At 45.9% G+C, this 18,803-nt stretch overlaps 2 protein-coding genes across 16 annotated transcripts in view; both read left to right on the top strand.

Annotated features, from left to right (window-relative positions):
* SUSD6 (sushi domain containing 6) overlaps positions 1-9,426 on the top strand; it is a 76,524-nt gene extending 67,098 nt beyond the window's left edge. For all 13 annotated transcript variants that reach the window (XM_048947651.1, XM_048947640.1, XM_048947649.1 and 10 more), the window contains 3 exons: positions 801-939; positions 2,448-2,869; positions 4,505-9,426. In XM_048947651.1, coding sequence (XP_048803608.1) covers positions 801-939; positions 2,448-2,869; positions 4,505-4,530 — 587 coding nt within the window. In that variant the 3' untranslated portion in view covers positions 4,531-9,426. The remainder of the gene's footprint in view (positions 1-800; positions 940-2,447; positions 2,870-4,504) is intronic.
* A 4,109-nt stretch (positions 9,427-13,535) lies between these two features.
* Positions 13,536-18,127, top strand: SRSF5 (serine and arginine rich splicing factor 5). Of its 3 annotated transcripts, none has more exons than XM_048949789.1 (8): positions 13,536-13,681; positions 14,130-14,275; positions 14,445-14,515; positions 14,690-14,785; positions 15,122-15,191; positions 16,541-16,614; positions 16,963-17,073; positions 17,206-18,127. In XM_048949789.1, exons 2-8 carry the CDS (start codon positions 14,150-14,152, stop codon positions 17,450-17,452), a joined length of 795 nt encoding a protein of 264 aa, XP_048805746.1. In that variant the 5' UTR covers positions 13,536-13,681; positions 14,130-14,149; the 3' UTR covers positions 17,453-18,127. The 3 variants fall into 3 exon arrangements, with proteins under 3 accessions (XP_048805746.1, XP_048805747.1, XP_048805745.1); XM_048949790.1 differs by having other exon boundaries at positions 13,537-13,681; positions 15,125-15,191; positions 17,203-18,127; XM_048949788.1 differs by having other exon boundaries at positions 13,538-13,681; positions 17,203-18,127.
* Positions 18,128-18,803: the final 676 nt, after the last annotated feature.

Here is an 18,803-nt window from a genome sequence, read left to right as displayed (position 1 = left end):
GAACTAGCGTGACATTCTAGGCATGACATGCAGTGCTCAGCTATGCCAGCTCCAGGCCCTTCTCTGCCAACTCCTAATATATTTGTGCCTTGCAATGGACCTTTAAAAGTCAAAATGTTTCTTGTACAGTCACGCAGCACAGATGAGGAAAGGGCAAGGGGGGGATAATGTGGACAGAGTATGTGTATCTAATACTGAAAACTCAGTGTCTTAAAGCAACAGCTCCCTTCCTTCTCCATTTCCTGCAGTATGTGTTTGTGTGAGAAAGAAATTGAATACTTCTGCATCTCAAATAATAGCAGGCCAGGTGACTTCCACTCCCTTTCTTTGGGAAACTGTTCAATTAGTCAAGAAAATCCATTATTTGGAACTTTTTCTGTTGTTTGGCCTTAGAATATCCTGCTTTTTGTGCTAGACAATTGCTGACCTTGGTGGTGACATCAGGACATTTTTTTGTTTAGCTGTTGCTCAATCAGATGTAAATATAACATGACCCTTACCACCACTCCCCCGCTGTCTGTATGTGACCAGCTTGCATCCTCTTTCTGTGTGTGCCATATGTTTTTCCAAAATACCCTTATATGTGCATGTTTTGTTTCATGTTTCCTTTGCAGTTGATGGAGAGGGATCAGTTTAAGCCCTGAAGGATGTAACTGCTCTGCCTGACTTTACCAGAAACTTGTGCTCTTCACCTTTGCTCCCAAAAATAGCTCTGGAAAGAAGGCAACATGAATGTTACTCGTTTCCTACAGTAGTAATGTAAGAGAGTGAATCAGTTAGTGTTACTCTTGATTTTGCAGAAAAGGACTCCCCGCCAACGATTGGAGTACCCACGCTATCCATAGTAGCCTCCACAGCGAGCTCTGTCGCTCTGATTCTTCTCTTAGTTGTGCTGTTTGTGTTGTTGCAGCCAAAGCTGAAGTCGTTCCATCACAGCAGGTAAGTGTAGCTGGGGCTTAGACAGGCTCCAGGGTATTTTGTTTCTCTGCAGCAGAGAAACTCAACAAGGGGCTTGGTTTGGGCCTTCATTTTACTTCCCTGCCCTACTTCTGCCCTGTGAGTCAGGGCAATTCCCATGAGAGGCTATTTTCAGTCAGAAACTTCAGGTAAACTAGAACCTACATTTGGATTACGAAGGGCAGGTTGGTGACAAGGCCTGGCAACAGTACAGTCTAATTTCCAGGAAAGAAGAGGCAGTGTTCCTGTGTCGTATCTAAGCTATTGTTCTAATAGACTGTAGATCTACATGGCTGACTTCTTTTAGCCTGCTGCAGTGAGCTACCTGAGTAAGCAGAGGGCTGTCTGGGTTTCACAGCCTGGCCTCACTGCCTCCCTTCTGTTTTCCCAGAAATAAGGTGCCTGTGTATGAATGTTGTGCCCCACACTGCTGTATTCCTCAGATCACTGGCACCTCTGCCCCATGATCCTCCAGCAGTAGTCTGAAACGCTGGCCAGCAATACCCATCTGCACTCACTTTTCTATCATGCCATCTAATTAGTGGTTTCTTTCCCTTTTTCTGTGGCCTTAAATGCTAAAAGTTATAAATCCTACTATTGATCAATCTCCTGTCTCTTCTAGCCATGGGTAGTTACTGAAGTAGGTGTCTGGGTATATATGCATCTCCCCAAGTCTGTCTAAGTGGTCCTATGGTCCTGAATCCTGCAGTATTGCTGATGATGTACATGTGCAAATATGCCATGGTTGCTTGTGCAGGGAGGAGAGCCCTCCTGGCCTAGGTCTGTGGATGAGAGAAGGGACCCAGCTGTAACACTGCTGCCAGCTGATGTCAAAAGTGTCGCTGTGGAGTCCTTCTTCACAACAGATGAATAATATTTCATAAATAGGAGAAGAGATGTGCCTGTCCAACACTGGGGGAGGTTCAGGGGTCAGGTACAGGAATTTGTCCTTTTCTGCAGAAGTCTAAACCAGCATGGAAAATACAAATTCAGTCTCAGGACTCTGACCCATTGACCTAGGTTTATCCACACTGTGACAACTGAAGAGCTATCAGACCTACCTGTGCTAGCCAGTTATTTTACCAGCAGCGTAGGTAGCAGAACAGCATTTGGTGTTTCAGAGCAGAGCACTATAGCAAACTGAAATCAACAGTGGTCAGAGTTTTCTTTATCTGCAGACTGCAACAGCAGAGGCCCTGATTCATGATCTTTGTCAGATTTAGCATTAAATTTTTGCACACTGAGGCAGGTGAGGTGGGAGACAGTGTAACCTTCGTCACTTCAAATTACAGCCCCAATCATGTGTATGGCAGTTCACAGTAGAGCTTCAAAGCCATGCTTGTTTAACTTCAGTAATCCAGCATTCATGTTTGTAGTGAGCATTATATTTTTGCTGTGGTGAAGGTGGGAGGCTACCGGGGTTCTTGGTAACGAAAACACATATAAAATATAAGTGCTCAACTTTTCTCCCCTTTTTTTTTTTTTTTGAGGCGAGACCAAGGTGTGTCTGGAGATCAGGTCTCTATCATGGTGGATGGTGTCCAAGTGGCCTTGCCATCTTATGAAGAAGCAGTGTATGGCAGCACAGGGAACTGCATTCCACCCTCGGACTCCCGGGTGCAAATTGTGCTGTCAGAGGGAGCTGGGCAGAACGGAACCAGAGAGATGCAGCAACAGGACCAAGGGGTTCGCAGTAGCCTTGATAGAGAAGATGAAGCCCCCGGACACTCTGGACTGTGTGAAGCTAGTGGTTCTCAGCGTTCTGAAACTGTTCTTGTGCATCAGGCTGCTACCTCTTCCTGGGTAGCTGGGATGGCTAGCAGTAGACCTGTACAGAAAGAACTCCAAGACTCAGAAAGCAGTGACATACAGAGCCTTTTATCACTCACTTCCTCTGAGGAATACACAGATGGTACGTGACTTGGGCAAGGAGCGCGATACGAGACTTTTAAAAGAGTATGCTGGGGTTCATAGAATCGTAGAATGGCCTGGGTTGAAAAGGACACAGTGATCAAATAATTTCAATCCCCCTGCTACTTGCAGGGTTGCCAACCACCAGATCAGGCTGTCCAGAGCCACATCCAGCCTGGCCTTGAATGCCTTCAGGGATGGGACATCCACAGCCTCCTTGGGCAACCTGTTTTCCAGTGCGTCACCACCCTCTGTGGGTTCTGTTTCTCAGTCTTGATTCAGCAAGCGATTTGCAGAGGAATGCTGACCTCAAGCATCATTGTGCAAAGGCAGTAAAATAGCTGCATTTGTGCAAAACAAGTGGGTGGAAGTGGGAGGGTATGCTTGAAATACAAAGCCCTTGTAATGTTTAAGCTTCTTCATTTTTAGATGATTTTAGTTAGCAGCTTACTATCACAGTACAGTGGGTGCTGCAGCCCAAGCATGTGGGAAAACACACGAAAACACAAGGAATGTGTTTGAACTTATTGTGCAGAGCAGAGGTGCAAATCTTTTTAGTAGTTAGAGGATCTTGTGTTCTTAACTTCACTGTTCTACCCTGAAGCTGTTACTTTACAAAGCTGCAGTCTAAGATTGCTTTTGCAGAGATTGCTGTGTCTTCAGACAAGAAAAGATGTAACTGGCTTGTAGATAGCTCAGGATAGAACTCATTTCTGTGGTGTCAAGCCCGACAGCCTTAGTAATGCCATCCAGAAGCCTTGCAATGAAGACAATTAAAGGAGATTTCCATTGAAGGATGGAAGTGGCAACATGTAATGAGATGGGCATTAAACCTCCAGTATGTAAACAGTGAAACCTAAAAGTGGTGCTTACTCAAAAGAGTCCACAGCATACTTATCACAGTGTGTTACCTCTGTGCTGTGTCATGTTGTGTCACTGCCTGGAAACACATATTCCTTCTGATATAACTTGCACAATAACAGGTTGCCCTATACAGCAAAAAGCCATAAAGCTTGTGCTTATGGTTCAAAGATAAGGAAGCTGCAGCTACTGGAGGAGTCAGATAAGGGCAGGTGTTATATGTGTATTCTCAGCCACCCCAGACATAGCAAGAAACTACTTGTCTCAGACATGTTGAAAAACTAAGAGTTTGATGAGGTCATGGGGAAAAAAGAAAGGAAGTTATTACCCTTCCCTGCACAATACTGAGGCTTTAGTGGGAATATTTTTTTCTTCTTGTGGGACTTCCAGTTTGAGAGGGAGGTGGAGGAAACAGGACAGGCACTGCTGGAAGCCTGCCAAGATAGTTGAGGGCTGGGAGGGAGCTGGGTTTAATCTGGTGAAACATGAAGTATAACTTGACAGAGTCAGATTGGACACTAGGAAAATATTTCCTGCTAGGAGGGCAGTGCAGGGCCAGACATCTGAGATTTTTTAAGACTGGAGGTGATGATGGTCCTGCTTGCATAGGCAGGTTGGCCCTCCAGAGGTCCCTTCTGCTATGCTACAATGACAAGAAGAGTGCTGTTACCACATAATGGAAATGGGACCCTGTCTTGCAAGAGTAGTTTTTATGGTGTGTGTTGAATGACAGAAGTTTGACTTTTTTAACTTTGTTTCTCTCCCCACCATTCAGATATTCCCTTACTGAAGGAAGCATGAGGCCTGCTGTATGTGTCTAGCCTTCTCGCTCTTGGATTTCTTCCTTCTCCCCTCCCTGCCTTCAGGACAGAAGCACTCTGTGCAGCCTTCCCCATCCTCGCGAGCTGTGCCCTGGATACCTCTAAGCAGAGATGCCCTCAGCTGAAGATCCAAAGGATGTCGCCAGGTTGCCTCCTGGATGCACCAGTGGGGTTGGTGCAGTGCTGGCTTCCCCATTCCATATGCATCAGAGACTCAAGGAACGTAGTGGATTTGAGCTCTCCTATCCTTTTCCCCAGCCAGATGTTTGACAGCAGTCTCTGAAGAGCTGCTCTTTTCTTGTGCCTTTTTCCTCCTCACACCGGCTTGTTGCAGCTTGGCAGCCTCTCTAGCTCTTCTGTTGCCCAGAGAGCAGGGGCTGAAACCATTTGCTCTCTGGGTGCAGACAGTTTATATATACATATATATGTTATATAGGCTCTTCTTCCTCTTTATAACAGAGCAGGACAAACCACCTCACTGGGACTGACACTGGCCTGGAGAGGGATCCCAGGTAAGGGGCACCTGTAATATCTAGGAGCGCCTCAAATGAGATAAGCTGCAAGGCAGCTTAGCTGTGCAATAACAGTGGAGAATTGCTAGAGTACTGAAGGCTGAGAAGTCCAAAACATAGGAAAGCCCTCTGCCCCCTTCTCAAAACACACCTCTACAAGAGTCCACTCCTGAAAAATCACTTTTGTCTCCTTCCTTCACTACTAGTGCAGCCCACTTGGTTAATGCTGTGTTTCTGGAGGCTGTGACTGGGACTATACTGATAAAACCACTCTTTCAGCTTTGGTCTGGTGCCAGAGCAGCTCCTGATGTTAGATTGTGGAAGAGCCTTGGGAAATGGGAACTGTGCAGAAAGCTCTGACTTTCTCTGAATTGGTAGCATTCGTTTTTAGGCATCAGGAATGGAACCAAATTTGTGGCCCTGCTCTTCTGAATAAGCTGTGTGACTTACAGAGCTTTTCCAATGAAGGTGGTTCTGCACTAATGCTTAGATTCCTTTGGTCAGATCTTCAGGCAGAGATAATGCTTTCAGATGTAATCTGGAAGCAGTTCATGTGTTTGAAATAGTCAAGAGTCCCAAGCTACCTTCCCAGCTGCACTAGGTATTTTGGTATATGAGCCCTCGATACCTTCAAAGGGGCTACTATATAGCAAGTGTCTGCTGTTGTCTCCTGATGGGCTTCAGTGGGCTCACAGAGAAGGGCTTCTTCATTTTGGCTTGGGGTCAATAGCACTTACAAGGTCTCTTCTAAGTACAACACAGGTGGCCTGTTGCTGCAAGAGAAGGTTGGCTACACTGACCAGAGGATACCACAGCTTAATCCTGAACATAAATTGTGAAGATCTCTTTAAGTTCTGGCAGCAGGGAAAAGAAAATCCAAAAATATGGATACCTCTGCTCCCTACAGTTACCTACAGCAGGTCAGAATATCCTGGTTGCTGTTAAGGGGACTTCATTTTTTTGCAGCAAATCAACTTCATTTGGGGTAGGTGATCCAGTCACAGATCTGGGCTGCCTCTTTAGAGGGATGGTCTGGGAACTGGGTTCCATGGAACTGGTTTTATCAGGAAAAGTTGGCTTCTTAAATGCAGGTATGTTGTCATAACCATCCTGAAGTAGCCAGAGAAGTATGAGAAGTTGTTGAATTTTCATTTGAGTTGAAGGAGCAAAGTGCCACAGCCTTATATGTCAGGTGGCAATGATCAGGTAAATGGGGGTGCTCTTTGCTGCTTTGCTTTTGTTTTATGATCCTTACTGTCTTCATCCTTGTTGCTCCAAGATCATGCTGTCAGACCACTTAGTAAAAGTGACATAACACCTTAAAAATAAAATAATATTTGCTGTGGCTTAGCTCTGGTTCCTGGAAATGGGGCTTGGCTGCAGTCTGGCCCTGCACCTGCTGTTTCTGATTAGCTGCTTAATCCTAGGGCAGCTGGGTCAGTGCGTGCCTGTGGATGGAAGAATCATTTTTTCCTCATCCCTGTTCAGAGGGATATTAATAATTTAAGAATGCAGGATTTTAAGTTTCCTTCCCTGTTGCTCACGTTATCTTTCATTAACACGAGGACTTGATAAATCCAGTTTGTGTGGTTTGGGTATTCTTTTGTTCAGTTGAAATGATGAAAATCCCATGTTGTTTTACAGTGGGCTGTTTTGTTTCGTATTCAAGGACTGTAGAGTGATAATGTTTACACATCTGTTATTGAAATTTTGGAAAATAAGAGTGGAAGTGTTTATGTTTAGTTTTCAACTCCTACCTTAACAATTAAAATTGTCTCTTTCACTGGTTTTTATCAGGGCATGTGGAGAGACTGAGCAACTGCAAGGCTGAGGGGGAGAATATGCGACTTTCCTAAGGCACGTATTTTCTAAGAACTAACCAGCTCAGAGCAGGAGTTGCTCTTAGATTCTTAAGGACCTTCCTATTCAAACCTGAGCAATCAGGGAGTAAAAGTTAGGCGTGTGCTGCCTTCCTGCAAGGAGCAGTCCTTTTGGCTCAGTACCGGTTTGGTGAAAGAACCCCTTAATGAAGCTGGAAGCTGATGCCAAGGCTGACCTTGCCCTGGATGATTGCCTGCTCAACTAGCAGAAAGCACGTACTGTGTGGTCCTGCCTCTGCTCTCTGCTGTTATAAAGTAAGCAGCTGCCAGCTTAGGAGAAAAAAAAATCCATTTGGGTGGGAAGAGAAAGAAGCTGCACAGAAGAGGGAGTGCTTTCATTTTGTTTCACTTACAGAAATTATGGAAATCAGCTTTAGTAGTTGGGAAAAATAGGCAGAGGTAGGAGGAAAACAAGCAAGCATAGGTGTTGTGATCAGGCACTAACAGTTAGCCTCTGTTGGGCTGTGTGGGCATGAAGCAGGATCTCCCAGGATGCTTTATATTTTCATATAAAAGAGGGTAGAATGGTTCTGGGAGGAGCCTAAGCAGCGACTGCTTGACAACTTTTTCCAAATGGGAGAGGGATTAAGGACTCATTTCATTTACTGGTCCACGAGTTACTTTTTTGTTCTTATTCAGTGAAGGATTGGGAAGGCCATGGGACAGAGGTTTAGGAAGATTAACTAAACTGAAGAATCCTATCTTTTCTTCTGAGAGCAAGGGCTGACATGTAAGGATCCCTCAGCCTGAGCCCTGCTCTTGCAGGGTGTTGGTCATCTCTGAGAGTGTCCCCAGGATTGCAGTCATAGGGAGGTCTCCGTGTACTGACGGGGTGTGCGGGGGACTCAACCTCACAAGATGCAGCATGGTGGTGTCTTGCTTTGGTTTCTTTTCCACCTTTTTCCCCCCTACACCTGGAAAAAAAATGCAGAGGGAAATATGTTTCTTATTTAATGCCCCTGATGTAATCATCTTACATTGTGTCATTTGTGCTTGGCCCCACAAAATGCAAGAACATTAAAATGAATTATAGTGGAAGAATAAAAATAGCACTTTTTACTTTTTTTTTTTTTTTTGGTATTTTGAGTTCCAGTATTTAAAAAATAAAAGGGCAAGTCAAAAATTTGAAGTACTACGTGCAATAGGAAAATGGGGACAATTGCAGAGCAGAGCTTTGAGGGAGCAGCAGGCTGGGCTGCTGGATGTAACCACGTGTTAGTTAAGTGACGTGCAGTGCAGAACAGGGAACACAGGAAGGGATTGGGGTGGGTGAGGAAGAGCAGTGGCCAATAAGAGAAGTATGCTGCAGGCTAATGATAGCCAATGCCTTCATGACCAGGTTCTAAGGGAGTTGTGCTTTGTCTGGATTTAGCAGGCTTCTAGGCTTGCTGGATAAAAGTATTAATGTACAACTAGTAGGACACTAAGATCTCCTTGCTGACCTTGGAACAGGCTTGCAAAGCCTGGTTTTCATGTTCTGATAGCAGTTGTTCTACAGAATCTGCCTTTTTATTCTCTCCAGATATCAGATTAAATTGATTTCACTTTCTGGTTTCTGTATATAAATGCAATAAACCCCTATTCATTTTCCACATTGACCTCACCCCAGCTTCAACCTTCAGCCCTTCCCACAGAGCTACACATTGAACTTGTTCTTTGAGAAAACCTTTCTTTGCTGCAGAACTTTATTTGAAAAAATTATTCTCTATGAAATGCTTTGAAACTGCATAGAGGTTTCTTACAGCGGGCTTCATTTTAAGGCATATTTTTATACAGGAGATGAGCCCTCCTCCAGTCCTTCACCCCTTCCCCCTGCCCTCCCAGCCAGTTTGGAGCAGGGTGTTTCCCACACAGGCCCTACGTTCAGCACTGCTTCAGGCGGATTGCTGCAGGTTCCTTACACATCCATGCCCACCAGAGCAGTCCTGATGCTTTTGCATTTCTTTTTCGTAGGCTCTGCTTTTGCTTCCATCCTGGGGTAGGCACAGACAGAGGCAACAGAGTTGTGCTGGAAAACGTTTTAGTTCTGATTCTCAACTTCATTTTTTTTTTTCCCCACTCAAAAAGAACAGAAAGCTAAGTTGCCAAGGAAGCAGCTGTGCTGTGGTGTGGTGGGCAGACTGCTGGTAGCTGCTGGTGCGAATGCAAGGAGAGCTTGGTTGCCTTTGGTGCATTAATCTTTTCTTCTTTTCCTATATGTGTTTGTTATTTTTTTTTAATTCTGAATTGCACCACTATAGAATTATTTGCAGAATGGTACTCCATATGTATGTGGGATTAAAAACAAGACCATAATTGATGCTGTGCAGGATGTCATTCAATCAGTTCTATTTTGCTTTATTTTATATATATTTTCTGGTATCCTGTACATTGCGGTGGGTGTGAAGATAGTATTTTAATATTTGTACAAAGTTTAATTTAATTGTTCTCTGTATATAACTGCATTTCTAAATTAAAAAAAAAAGTTCTTTTGAAGTGAAGCCATGATCTGTCTGTGTTTCGAACTGCTCGGGCCTCATGGACTGAAGGTGTGACAGATCAGTGAGTGCTGCAGAACTGAAGTGCCATCCATGTGGAGGATGATGCTGAAGCTTGGGATGCTGAAACAGAGGAGATTACAGAGCTGATACATCCCTCTGAGGTGGTATTCCTCGAAGTGACCTTGCTTGGGAACAGAGGCATTCCTTGATGTGCCTGTGTGTCACAGTGTGAGGAGCTGGGCCAGGCTTCTGCTGCTCTAGGCTGTGTTACCTGAGAGAGAGCCAGCAGCCACACAGCCAAGATGAAGAGAACGTGGCACCAGTATGTGGCTTTCCAGCAGCAGTGATAGGAATGCAGGAACCCTGGGTGCCTGCATGAGGTGGAGAAGGCAACAGCAACACAGCACGAGGGGTGAATGGCGTGGGACATGGGCTGGGTGAGAGCCTTGGCAGAGGTCCTGAGTGGGGGTGGAGGTTGGATCTGAACTTGATGCAAGGAGAGAAACTGTAGAGGGATGAATGGACTCCAACCTGAGCCGGAGCTCAAAGCTGTGCCAGTCCTTTGTTAGTGCAATATTTCAAAGTTCCAAGGTAATACTGCCCCTTGAGGTGACTGTGCCGGTGGGAGCTCCTTGCTTTTCAGTTGATCTGTAAGCAGTGGGATAGGAAATGGATTACTGGGAAGGCAGGGAGAGATGAGATCATCCTGGTCGGTTTGTTCAAAGCAGAGTGCTGAAAGATGCTATGACAATTTTGTTTACTTGCATATGCATTTTCCTCTGGGGAGGAGCAGGCAGGTTAAACAAGGGAAGAGCTGACATCTGTCTTCTTTCCGTTTCCATTTATTCTTTAAATAATTCCCACACAGTAAACTGATCTTGCTGCGGTTTCATGCTGAAACTGGAGCTCTGTGCCCGGCGCCAGGCAGTGCCGTGTGGGAGACGGTGGCCTCCAGGAATGGCTTTTAAATAATTTAAGTTATTAAACTGCGCCGCCTGTGTTCTCTGCTGGCTGTGTTCTCAGCAGCAACACTGGCAGCCAGCAGCAGGCCCTCGTGTTGTTTTGCACTTCTTATCTTGCTAGCCGTGCTTATAACTGCGGGCTTTAAATCTTCAGCAGGACTGTATTGCGGAGGTCCCTCCTTCAGTGGCTGCTTTCCCTAGGAGGCTGCGTTCCCTGCAGCGGGGCCTGGTGCTGGGGGTGAGCCCTCTTGTGTCAGAGCAGGCTGAGCCCAGAGCAGTGACCAGTGTGGTAACAGGGGACAGATATCGATTCTCCTCCTTGGGCAAGCACAGGAATAAGGCAGCACGCACTGCATAATCACGCTCTCCTTGTCTCCATTTGTGGCTAGCGGGTCTGACATGGATCCATTGTGCCCTGGGGGGCTGCACTTCTGCTTCCAGTTCAAGGCAGATCAGTGGGGCTCTGACACGGCCATGCAGGGAGGCCGAGGCCAGCTGCTGTCTTTGCCGTGTTTTGGCCACAACATCAGGAATTTAAGAATAAGGCAGGAAAAATGAGACCTAAGGGAGCACAGGAGGGGTTCAGTTGAAGGGGCACGTGGTGCTGGGGTAGCTCTCTTGGGAGTAGCACCCACGGGCTCAGCATGACTTTTCAAGGATGTTTGCTCCTGTGCTTTCACAAGTGTCACATGCAACTGAGTGCCGAGTTTAATGCAAGATGGAACACAGGCCTCCAGCTGTGTGGGGAGATGCTATGGGGCAAGCTGCTCTCTCTGGAGCAGTGTCCCATTGTTTCCTATGGGAGAGGGGACAAATTTTCCTAATGTGAGGCCCTTCTGGGCAGCTTTTGCAGTTTCCTCTACAATTTTCAGAGTGAAAAAAATACATGCATTTTTTTAATGTCCAAAGCCCAAAGTACTTTTCTTGTTTTATTGGATTCCATAACCTAAAAAGTTATTTAAAACTTTTATGTGTCTCCTTTCTAGTCTGGTGAGAGAACGTGGATATTAATGCTTGAGGGGGATTCCCTCCCTCCTGCTCACTAAAGAAAGCTCGCCTTGTCCCAGAGTTTTTCTTCTGCCTGTCTCCGTAGAAAATATTTGTGACGTGGGGTCTGCTATTCATTATAAGCTCCCAGCAGAGAAAGATCAATGAGACTTTAAATAAAACAGCTGTGAGCTAGTTTGTCATTGAGCTATTGAGGTTAGAAGCATTTCTAACAAGAATCCATTGGAACTGCAGGGTTAGGGCCTTTGTTCCCTTTTCCAGGAGTCCCACAGGGGCATTCCCTGGCAGTAGAGCCCTGCCCCAAGGCTCTTCCAAGGTAAATTCTCTGGTGTGGATGCAGATGTGAACCTCACTGCTATTCCTCTGCCAGCAGAGCATAATTACTGTACGGTTACACAGTCAATGAAATTGCAGCTGGTTTCCCAGCAAGACCTCTCAAAAGATTAGAGGAGACAGGGTGTCATATATATTTATACATATGTATGTGTGTGTGTGTGTAAGTTCTACTCTTCACACTCTGTGTTTTACCTGTGCAAGATAACAGCTTGTTCAAAGTCTGTTGTGATGACAGCTTAATGAGTTTGCTTAATTTAACCTAAAAAGGAGGTGTAAACCCACAAGTGATGGGACACATACCACCCTGCTGAGGCTGGAAGAGCACACGAAGGCAGGAGAAAAGCACTGCTGGTAATATAAACACGAAAAACCACACACAGTACTGACAACACTCCAGCATTCTGCAAGGGTTTTGCTGTGACATCTCAAAGATATCTCAAAGTAATCTATACCACAGCTTTGCTACATCTGGAGTCTACTACAACGCACACAACTTTGTGCGGTATTTTTTCCCATCAAATTCTCTTTGTGAACTGTATGGGAACCGTATGTGTGTTTGAGCACTCCTCTGCCACATGAAAGCTATGAGGTTAAAACGTACCTTACTATCATGAGGCAGATCAGCGCTTCTCCCTTGAATACCATATGTGTAGACAAATCCCAAAATAGGTTTTAGCTGATTCTGCAATGCCAGTTTATATATAGAGTTACTTTTAGATTTAACTCAACGCTTTGTACACTGTTACTGCTTTCCAGATGGGTATTTCTGACCTTGTCCTGGTGGATCAGCCTTCCTAAACATAGCCTACCCCTGTCCTTGCAGATTTTAATCTTGTTGAATCATTGCTTTTCTTTGTCAGACTCTTTCTGAATTGTCTTCTTGTCTTCACAGTGCTTGAATCTTTCCTCAGGCTGACTCTCCTTCATGTTTTAGCACTGCGTGCTCTGATCTGCTTAGAACTGTTAATGCAGGTGCTGAACAGCCCTGTGCTGAGCAGGGCTTCCTCATTCTGCAAAGGAGTTGTCCTTGAATTTGTCAAGGAGCTATTCTGAATGCAAATGCTGAAAAATTTGTGCTTCTATCATACAGTGAATTCTATCCTGGCATCTTTCTGTTTGCTTAAGAAAATGCCATATATGACATAGCACTGAATTTTTTCCTACAGCCAGGTTTAACACATCTCTATTTTTCCCGTTCTCCATAGATTAGTAATTCCAATAAGGAGCATTGGATTGGTCTGAAACAGCTTGCTAAGGGCCTGCCTGTAGGTGTGAGCAGCTTAGCAGCTTAATGGATGAAAGTGCTTATATGTTGATTATTTAATCTTTTGTTATATTGCCGCTCTGACCTCTGAAGGCAAACTTGCCGATAAAAGCATCACTGCACCTACTGGCAGCGAGGTACTCAGGGCCATGCTACAGCTTCCTCAGCGGTTTGTTGGTGACTTCAGTGAGTTTAAGGATGACAAGCCTTACTTCAGCATAGGGGAACCCGGTCCATCCTTCTTTCCTGTATAATAATATATATAATAATTTCCTCTTATTATCGACGTTTTCCGCACCCTTTTGTAAGTTAGGCAAGAGCTGCAGCCGACACGGCACGCTCAGCTTTGCACCCCGTGCCCTCGGGCTGAGGAGTTGCGCCCCCATCTCAGCTGTTCGGCGGGGCGCAGCCGCACCTGCTCACAGCGGCCCGCGGCTCTGCCCCCGGCCCGCCTCCCCCCCGACCCAGATTCTCGGGGGGCGTGGCCAAGCGCCTCCGCCAATCGCCGCGCGGTGCCGCAGCCGGGCAGGGCGGGGCCCGGACGCGGAGCCGCCTCCATTTTGCGGCGCAGCGGTGGGGCGGAGCGCAGTCGGTAGCGAGCCGCCGCGCAAGGAGCAGAAGCCACCCGCCAGCGCAGCATCGGCCTGCCAGTGTCCGGCGGACTGCACGCACCGGCATCCGCGGCCCAGGTTCGTGAGGGGTGGAGGGCGCGCAGCCTCCCTGCGGAGGGTAGCCGGGTCTGGAGGGCTGTCGGCCGAGGGAGTTCCGTTGCCGCGCGGGGCACCCGGCGGGCCCGCTTTCTGCTGTTCCGCGCTCACCAGGGGCTCCTCACGCCGCTGGGTGCGGCCCGCGCCGCCATTTTGTGGCTGAGCGATAGCGTTCGCTTTTCTTCCCTCCGCTTTGGGGCCTGCGCGCATGCGCCGGCGGCCCTGAGGAGGGCGGGCCGTGCCGCGGGCGGGCCTACGCGGGTGCAAACGGGCTCCCGTTGGCGCGGGCCGGGGCGTACTCCACCCGGCTCGTTCCTATTGGGCCGCCGCGGGGGCGAGGCCGGCCGCGGGCGGAGAGCGGCTGCGCGGGGCGGGGCCGTGCTGAGTCACCGGGCGCGGCCGGAGTCGGGGCTGACGGCGTCTCCCGCAGCGAGCTCCGCGCCTCCAGCCATGAGCGGCTGCCGCGTCTTCATCGGGAGGCTGAACCCCGCCGCCAGGGAGAAGGATGTGGAGAGGTTCTTCAAGGGGTACGGCCGCATCCGGGACATCGACCTGAAGAGGGGCTTCGGGTTTGTGGTGAGTGCGCCCTGTCCCGGGCCCCTTACCGCCCCAGGCGGGGTGTGTCGCGCAGGCGTGCGGTGTGCGAGCGGCTCCGTGGGGCGGAATTTCTCGTTTCCACGAAGCCGCTGCGTGTGCCAGTTCTTGAGCACTTATGTATTTTGTGTTTGCTACGGTGGGTTTGCAGGAATTCGAGGATCCGAGAGATGCGGATGATGCTGTCTATGAGCTGGATGGAAAAGAGCTTTGCAGTGAGAGGTGAGCTGCCCCATCTCATGCGCTGCTTCGAACCGACTCGCTTTGTGTCATATGCTTATGAGTTGTGGTTTGTTAGCAGTACTGTTAAAGCCCACTGTAGGCTTTCTCCCAGTAACGAGGAATGTGTAAAAGCATACAGATGCCTGGTTTCTCCTTTCCTCTTTGTCTCTCCAGGGTTACTATTGAGCATGCAAGAGCACGCTCTAGGGGTAGAGGCCGAGGGAGGTACTCTGACCGCTTTAGCAGCCGCCGGCCACGCAGTGACAGGAGGTGTGTATTGCACGGGGCTGGCGCTGTCTGCCATAACAGCTCTGGGTTTGTCTGACCTGGGAACTTGAGGTGGAGCACAGCGCCGATTGGTGCCACCTGCCTTCCTAACAACCAGCGACGGGACAGCGGGGTAGCGAGAGTTGCAGAGCTTGTGCAGAATGCTCAGCTCCTTTGCTCTCGTACCCTCAAAGTACACGATGTTGTCTGAGGCTGCTCGGGGCACTTTATACTGGTGATGGTGTTCTTGATGAGCTCACGCCAGCTATTGGCCTTGCTAATGTGAATTGTGGCTGTGCTGTCTGCAAACAGAAGTCTCAACTGTTTATTTCCCCGCAGAAGTGCCCCGCCTTTAAGGACAGAAAACCGCCTCATAGTAGAAAATCTGTCGTCCCGAGTCAGCTGGCAGGTTTGTTAAAACACGATTAACTATTTTGACTTCATTTAATGGGTATGTAATGTAATTACTTTGTTAAATGATTAATTAAAATTAAATCTAATTTATTAAAGTGTTTATGTAACTAATGTATTTTTTAATAATGTAAATTAAATGTTTCAAATGAAAACTAGTTAACTATAATTTGTAATAATAAATGTATATATTTGAGGAAGTATATTTATTTATTTTCTTGTTTTTTAAATCCATTTTAACCACATATTAAACCCTTTATTTGCCAGCCTATCTGTGTCGTTGGCCTTATGACGAGGAGTGCCTGTGGGTTATCCTAATCGTTCTGTCTTGGTCACTCTTGGTCGGGCCTGGTTGACTTTCCAGTCAGCTCCTACAATGTCACTTGGCCACCTCTAGATCTGTGTTTGCCGGTCTAGACGTAATCGATGCACTCCTTAAAGTGCCACATTGCAGCGATCCCAGAGCGTTAACGAGATCTGATTCCTAAGTTGAGAGCTGTTCTTCCTGTAACGCTTCCGAATAAGAGATCCTGGTCGAAAAGAGTTGAAAGATACGAAATTAGGTGGTCGTTGGAATCCTGATCGCAGTAAAGTGGTCCTTGGTAACATCAAGCATAGCGAATGTCTGGATCCGTCACTAGACTCCTAATAGGGAGGGCGGTGCGATTAATGGCTTCCATCGACTGGGTAGTGTTCGGCAAGTGGGTGGCGAAGAGCCAGTCGGGCATAAATCATGACGGTATCTCCGGTCGCTTAATGCAGTTTGCTGCTTGGCTAGCCTAGGGAAATGTTAATAAAGGTAAAGTAAACTATATTTTTCATGACATATGGGGCACAAAATAATGGTGTTATGTAATTGTAATTCCGTATGCGTGTAAGACTCGTAATATAAATGGAGACTGAAATAGCACAAAAGTATATGGGTATATTTTGCACTCAGTCCAGTATTAACATAAATATATACAAATGTGTTGTTTAGATTTCTCTTTCTCTAATCTATCTAACCTTCATAGACTAATTTAATTTTCCTTAATGTTAAGAAGACATTTATTAGCATTTTGCTTAAAGCAATATGCTTTTTTCATTTATTTCGTGCCCTGATGTAGATAATTCAATTTCGATAGAGTACAAGTGTGGCAGTTGCCACGTTTGTAATTTATCTAATGTTTTCCCTTCCAATAGTCATTTTTGTTTGCTCTTTTTAAAAAATAACATGTATATAAAACAACAACAACAAAAAAGCAAAAAAAAAAAAAAAAAAAAAAAAAAAAAAAAGCAACTGTATATAGATATATATGTAAGTATTTACTTTCATTTCTTTGCATAACATTATTGGTCTTGTGTTAGGATCTCAAAGACTTCATGAGACAAGCTGGGGAAGTAACCTTTGCAGATGCACACAGACCTAAGTTAAATGAAGGGTAAGCCTCAAATTCTCTTGAAAGCTTTGGAGTAATTTTTGCATGTTCTACATAGATGCTTGGGGAGGGAAGCTGGCTATTCCAGTGCTCAGTAGCTGGAATTCATGGCTTAATTTAGCTTCCCTTTAAACATGCAGGACATGCAGTCTGTGGTAGCTGGGGAGGGGGATTCTTGAATTTGTGCTTGAGTATACAATGCAGGATGACTACAAGCAGTATGGATGTTTTTCGAGCAGTTCAATTTTTTTTTCTTCCCAGAATACTTCTTAATTTATCTATTGTATCATTTCAAAAATACAACTTGTAGTAGTGAGCTGTGTTGACTTTTTTTTTTCTGAATTTCTGTAGGGTGGTTGAATTCGCCTCTTACAGTGATTTAAAGAATGCTATTGAAAAGCTTTCTGGTAAAGAAATTAACGGAAGAAAAATCAAACTAATTGAAGGCAGCAAAAGGCACAGGTATGGATGTCTGTTGAGTACTAATGGTGAATTAAGAAAGCTTTGAAGTCGATGACCAGACAACAGAACTGGAGACAGCAGGTTGCGTGGTTGCTGTAGTGCTAACGCCGATGCTCACTGTTTCCTCAGTAGGTCCAGAAGCAGGTCGCGGTCTCGTAGCAGAAGCTCATCCAGGTCTCGTAGCCGTTCCCGTTCCCGAAGCCGCAAATCTTACAGCAGGTCAAGGAGCAGGAGCCGTAGCAAGTCTCGATCAGTTAGCAGATCTCCAATGCCAGAGAAGAGCCAGAAGCGTGGCTCTTCCAGTAGATCTAAATCCCCATCATCTGTGGATCGACAGAGGTCTAGATCGAGGTCCAGATCCGTTGACAGTGGCAACTGAACTATAAGTGACTTGCCCTGGGGGCCCTTTTTTAAACCATACTTGCTAAAACTCATGGTAAGTATGTGACTTTCTGAGGGGAAGGGGTTTGGATGGGGTAGGGAGGGAGGATGGCGGGGGGAGGGGGGCTGCGGGATCTTTGTAGATGTGGACCATGGTGGGGAGGGTTATTGACTAATTGTATTAAATGTTTTTTGATAACCCTTTTTTTGCTCACATTTTTTGTGAATGTCTGAAGTGAATAGTTGGTGTATAGTGCCAGAGCTCTTTATAACTAAAGCAGACAACTTTTAAATTTTTTTTTACTCCAAAAAGAGGAATCTGGTATCAGTATGCTCAACTGTGAATAGCAATTCCAAATACTAGTTTAATGTGAGATAATAAACTAACGGCTTTAGGCATCTAAGAGCTCTACATGTGCTGTACATAAAGCTTTATTTCAGAGCTTTTTTTTTTTCGTGCTTTAGAACCACTGTTTCAGTTATAGGTCAGCAGATTAAGTGCTCAACAGTATTGGTAATAAAACTTCATTTTAAAAAACTTCTCATTGAATACGCCTTGAACTGCAGTAAGAAAATGCCCATTTCACTGCCCTGTGGTAATAGTATTCTATGAGGCACCCTAACTCTTGATACTTAACAATTAAACAGCTTAAATAAAGTTTAAAGAAACATGTTTGTGCTTCTTGTTTATTCTCATTGTTAATCACGTGTTTATGACCGTGCCTGATGTAGTTGGACAGAGAAAATATTTGTAGATGGATCTGTAACAAAGTGGTTGCAGTGTGTTTTGGGCATTGGGGGAAACTTCTTAAAATACATCACGTTGTGCCCTTCCCTACCCATATCTTTCAGGTGCTTATGTTCTGATGGGAGAGGTGTGGTGAGGAGAAGCCTGAGAGAGTTCATAGAAAAAAGTTGAATGTTTGAATTACTGAAGTGTTAACTTACTGTTCAGAGAGTACGAAATGTTAAAGATGGCCGTAACCATCAAAAATGGGCAAGCGTGTGTGTGAGGGCACACCAAGCTGTGGATCAAAAATTGTTAGAGGCGTCAGTCCTCATTCTGGAGGAAGAAGAGGATTTTTTAAATTGGCGTGTGAGTTCTGTGGTATCCTTTGGTCCTGCATTTTAATGCTTTGTGAGTTAATCCCGACAAAGACAGTAGCTTGCAATCCCTGTTTTTATCAGACCCTCCTCTGCATTACGGGACAGTTCTTTGGAAATGATAAACAAATGACAAATACTTTTTCTTCCGAAGTGCTTTCCAAAGCTAATCCATTTATGCACAGAGCTTTAAAGAGACCCCTGGATCCTAAGATCAGGTCCTAGGGTGAAGGGAGGAGGATCAG

Source organism: Lagopus muta, chromosome 6 (genome assembly GCF_023343835.1).
Source record: "Lagopus muta isolate bLagMut1 chromosome 6, bLagMut1 primary, whole genome shotgun sequence".
Taxonomy (NCBI): Eukaryota; Metazoa; Chordata; class Aves; order Galliformes; family Phasianidae; genus Lagopus; species Lagopus muta.
Note: the sequence above shows the minus strand (reverse complement) of the source record. Positions and strands in the feature narration are given on the sequence as shown.

What these genes read in the sequence shown, in the direction of transcription:
- SRSF5 (XM_048949788.1), top strand. Translation starts at nt 14,150, where the DNA reads ATGAGCGGCTGCCGCGTCTTCATCGGGAGGCTGAACCCCGCCGCCAGG. An exon ending in AGAGGGGCTTCGGGTTTGTG is followed by an intron (nt 14,276 to 14,444) that starts GTGAGTGCGCCC and finishes GTGGGTTTGCAG; the next exon opens with GAATTCGAGGATCCGAGAGA. An exon ending in GAAGGCAGCAAAAGGCACAG is followed by an intron (nt 17,074 to 17,202) that starts GTATGGATGTCT and finishes CTGTTTCCTCAG; the next exon opens with TAGGTCCAGAAGCAGGTCGC.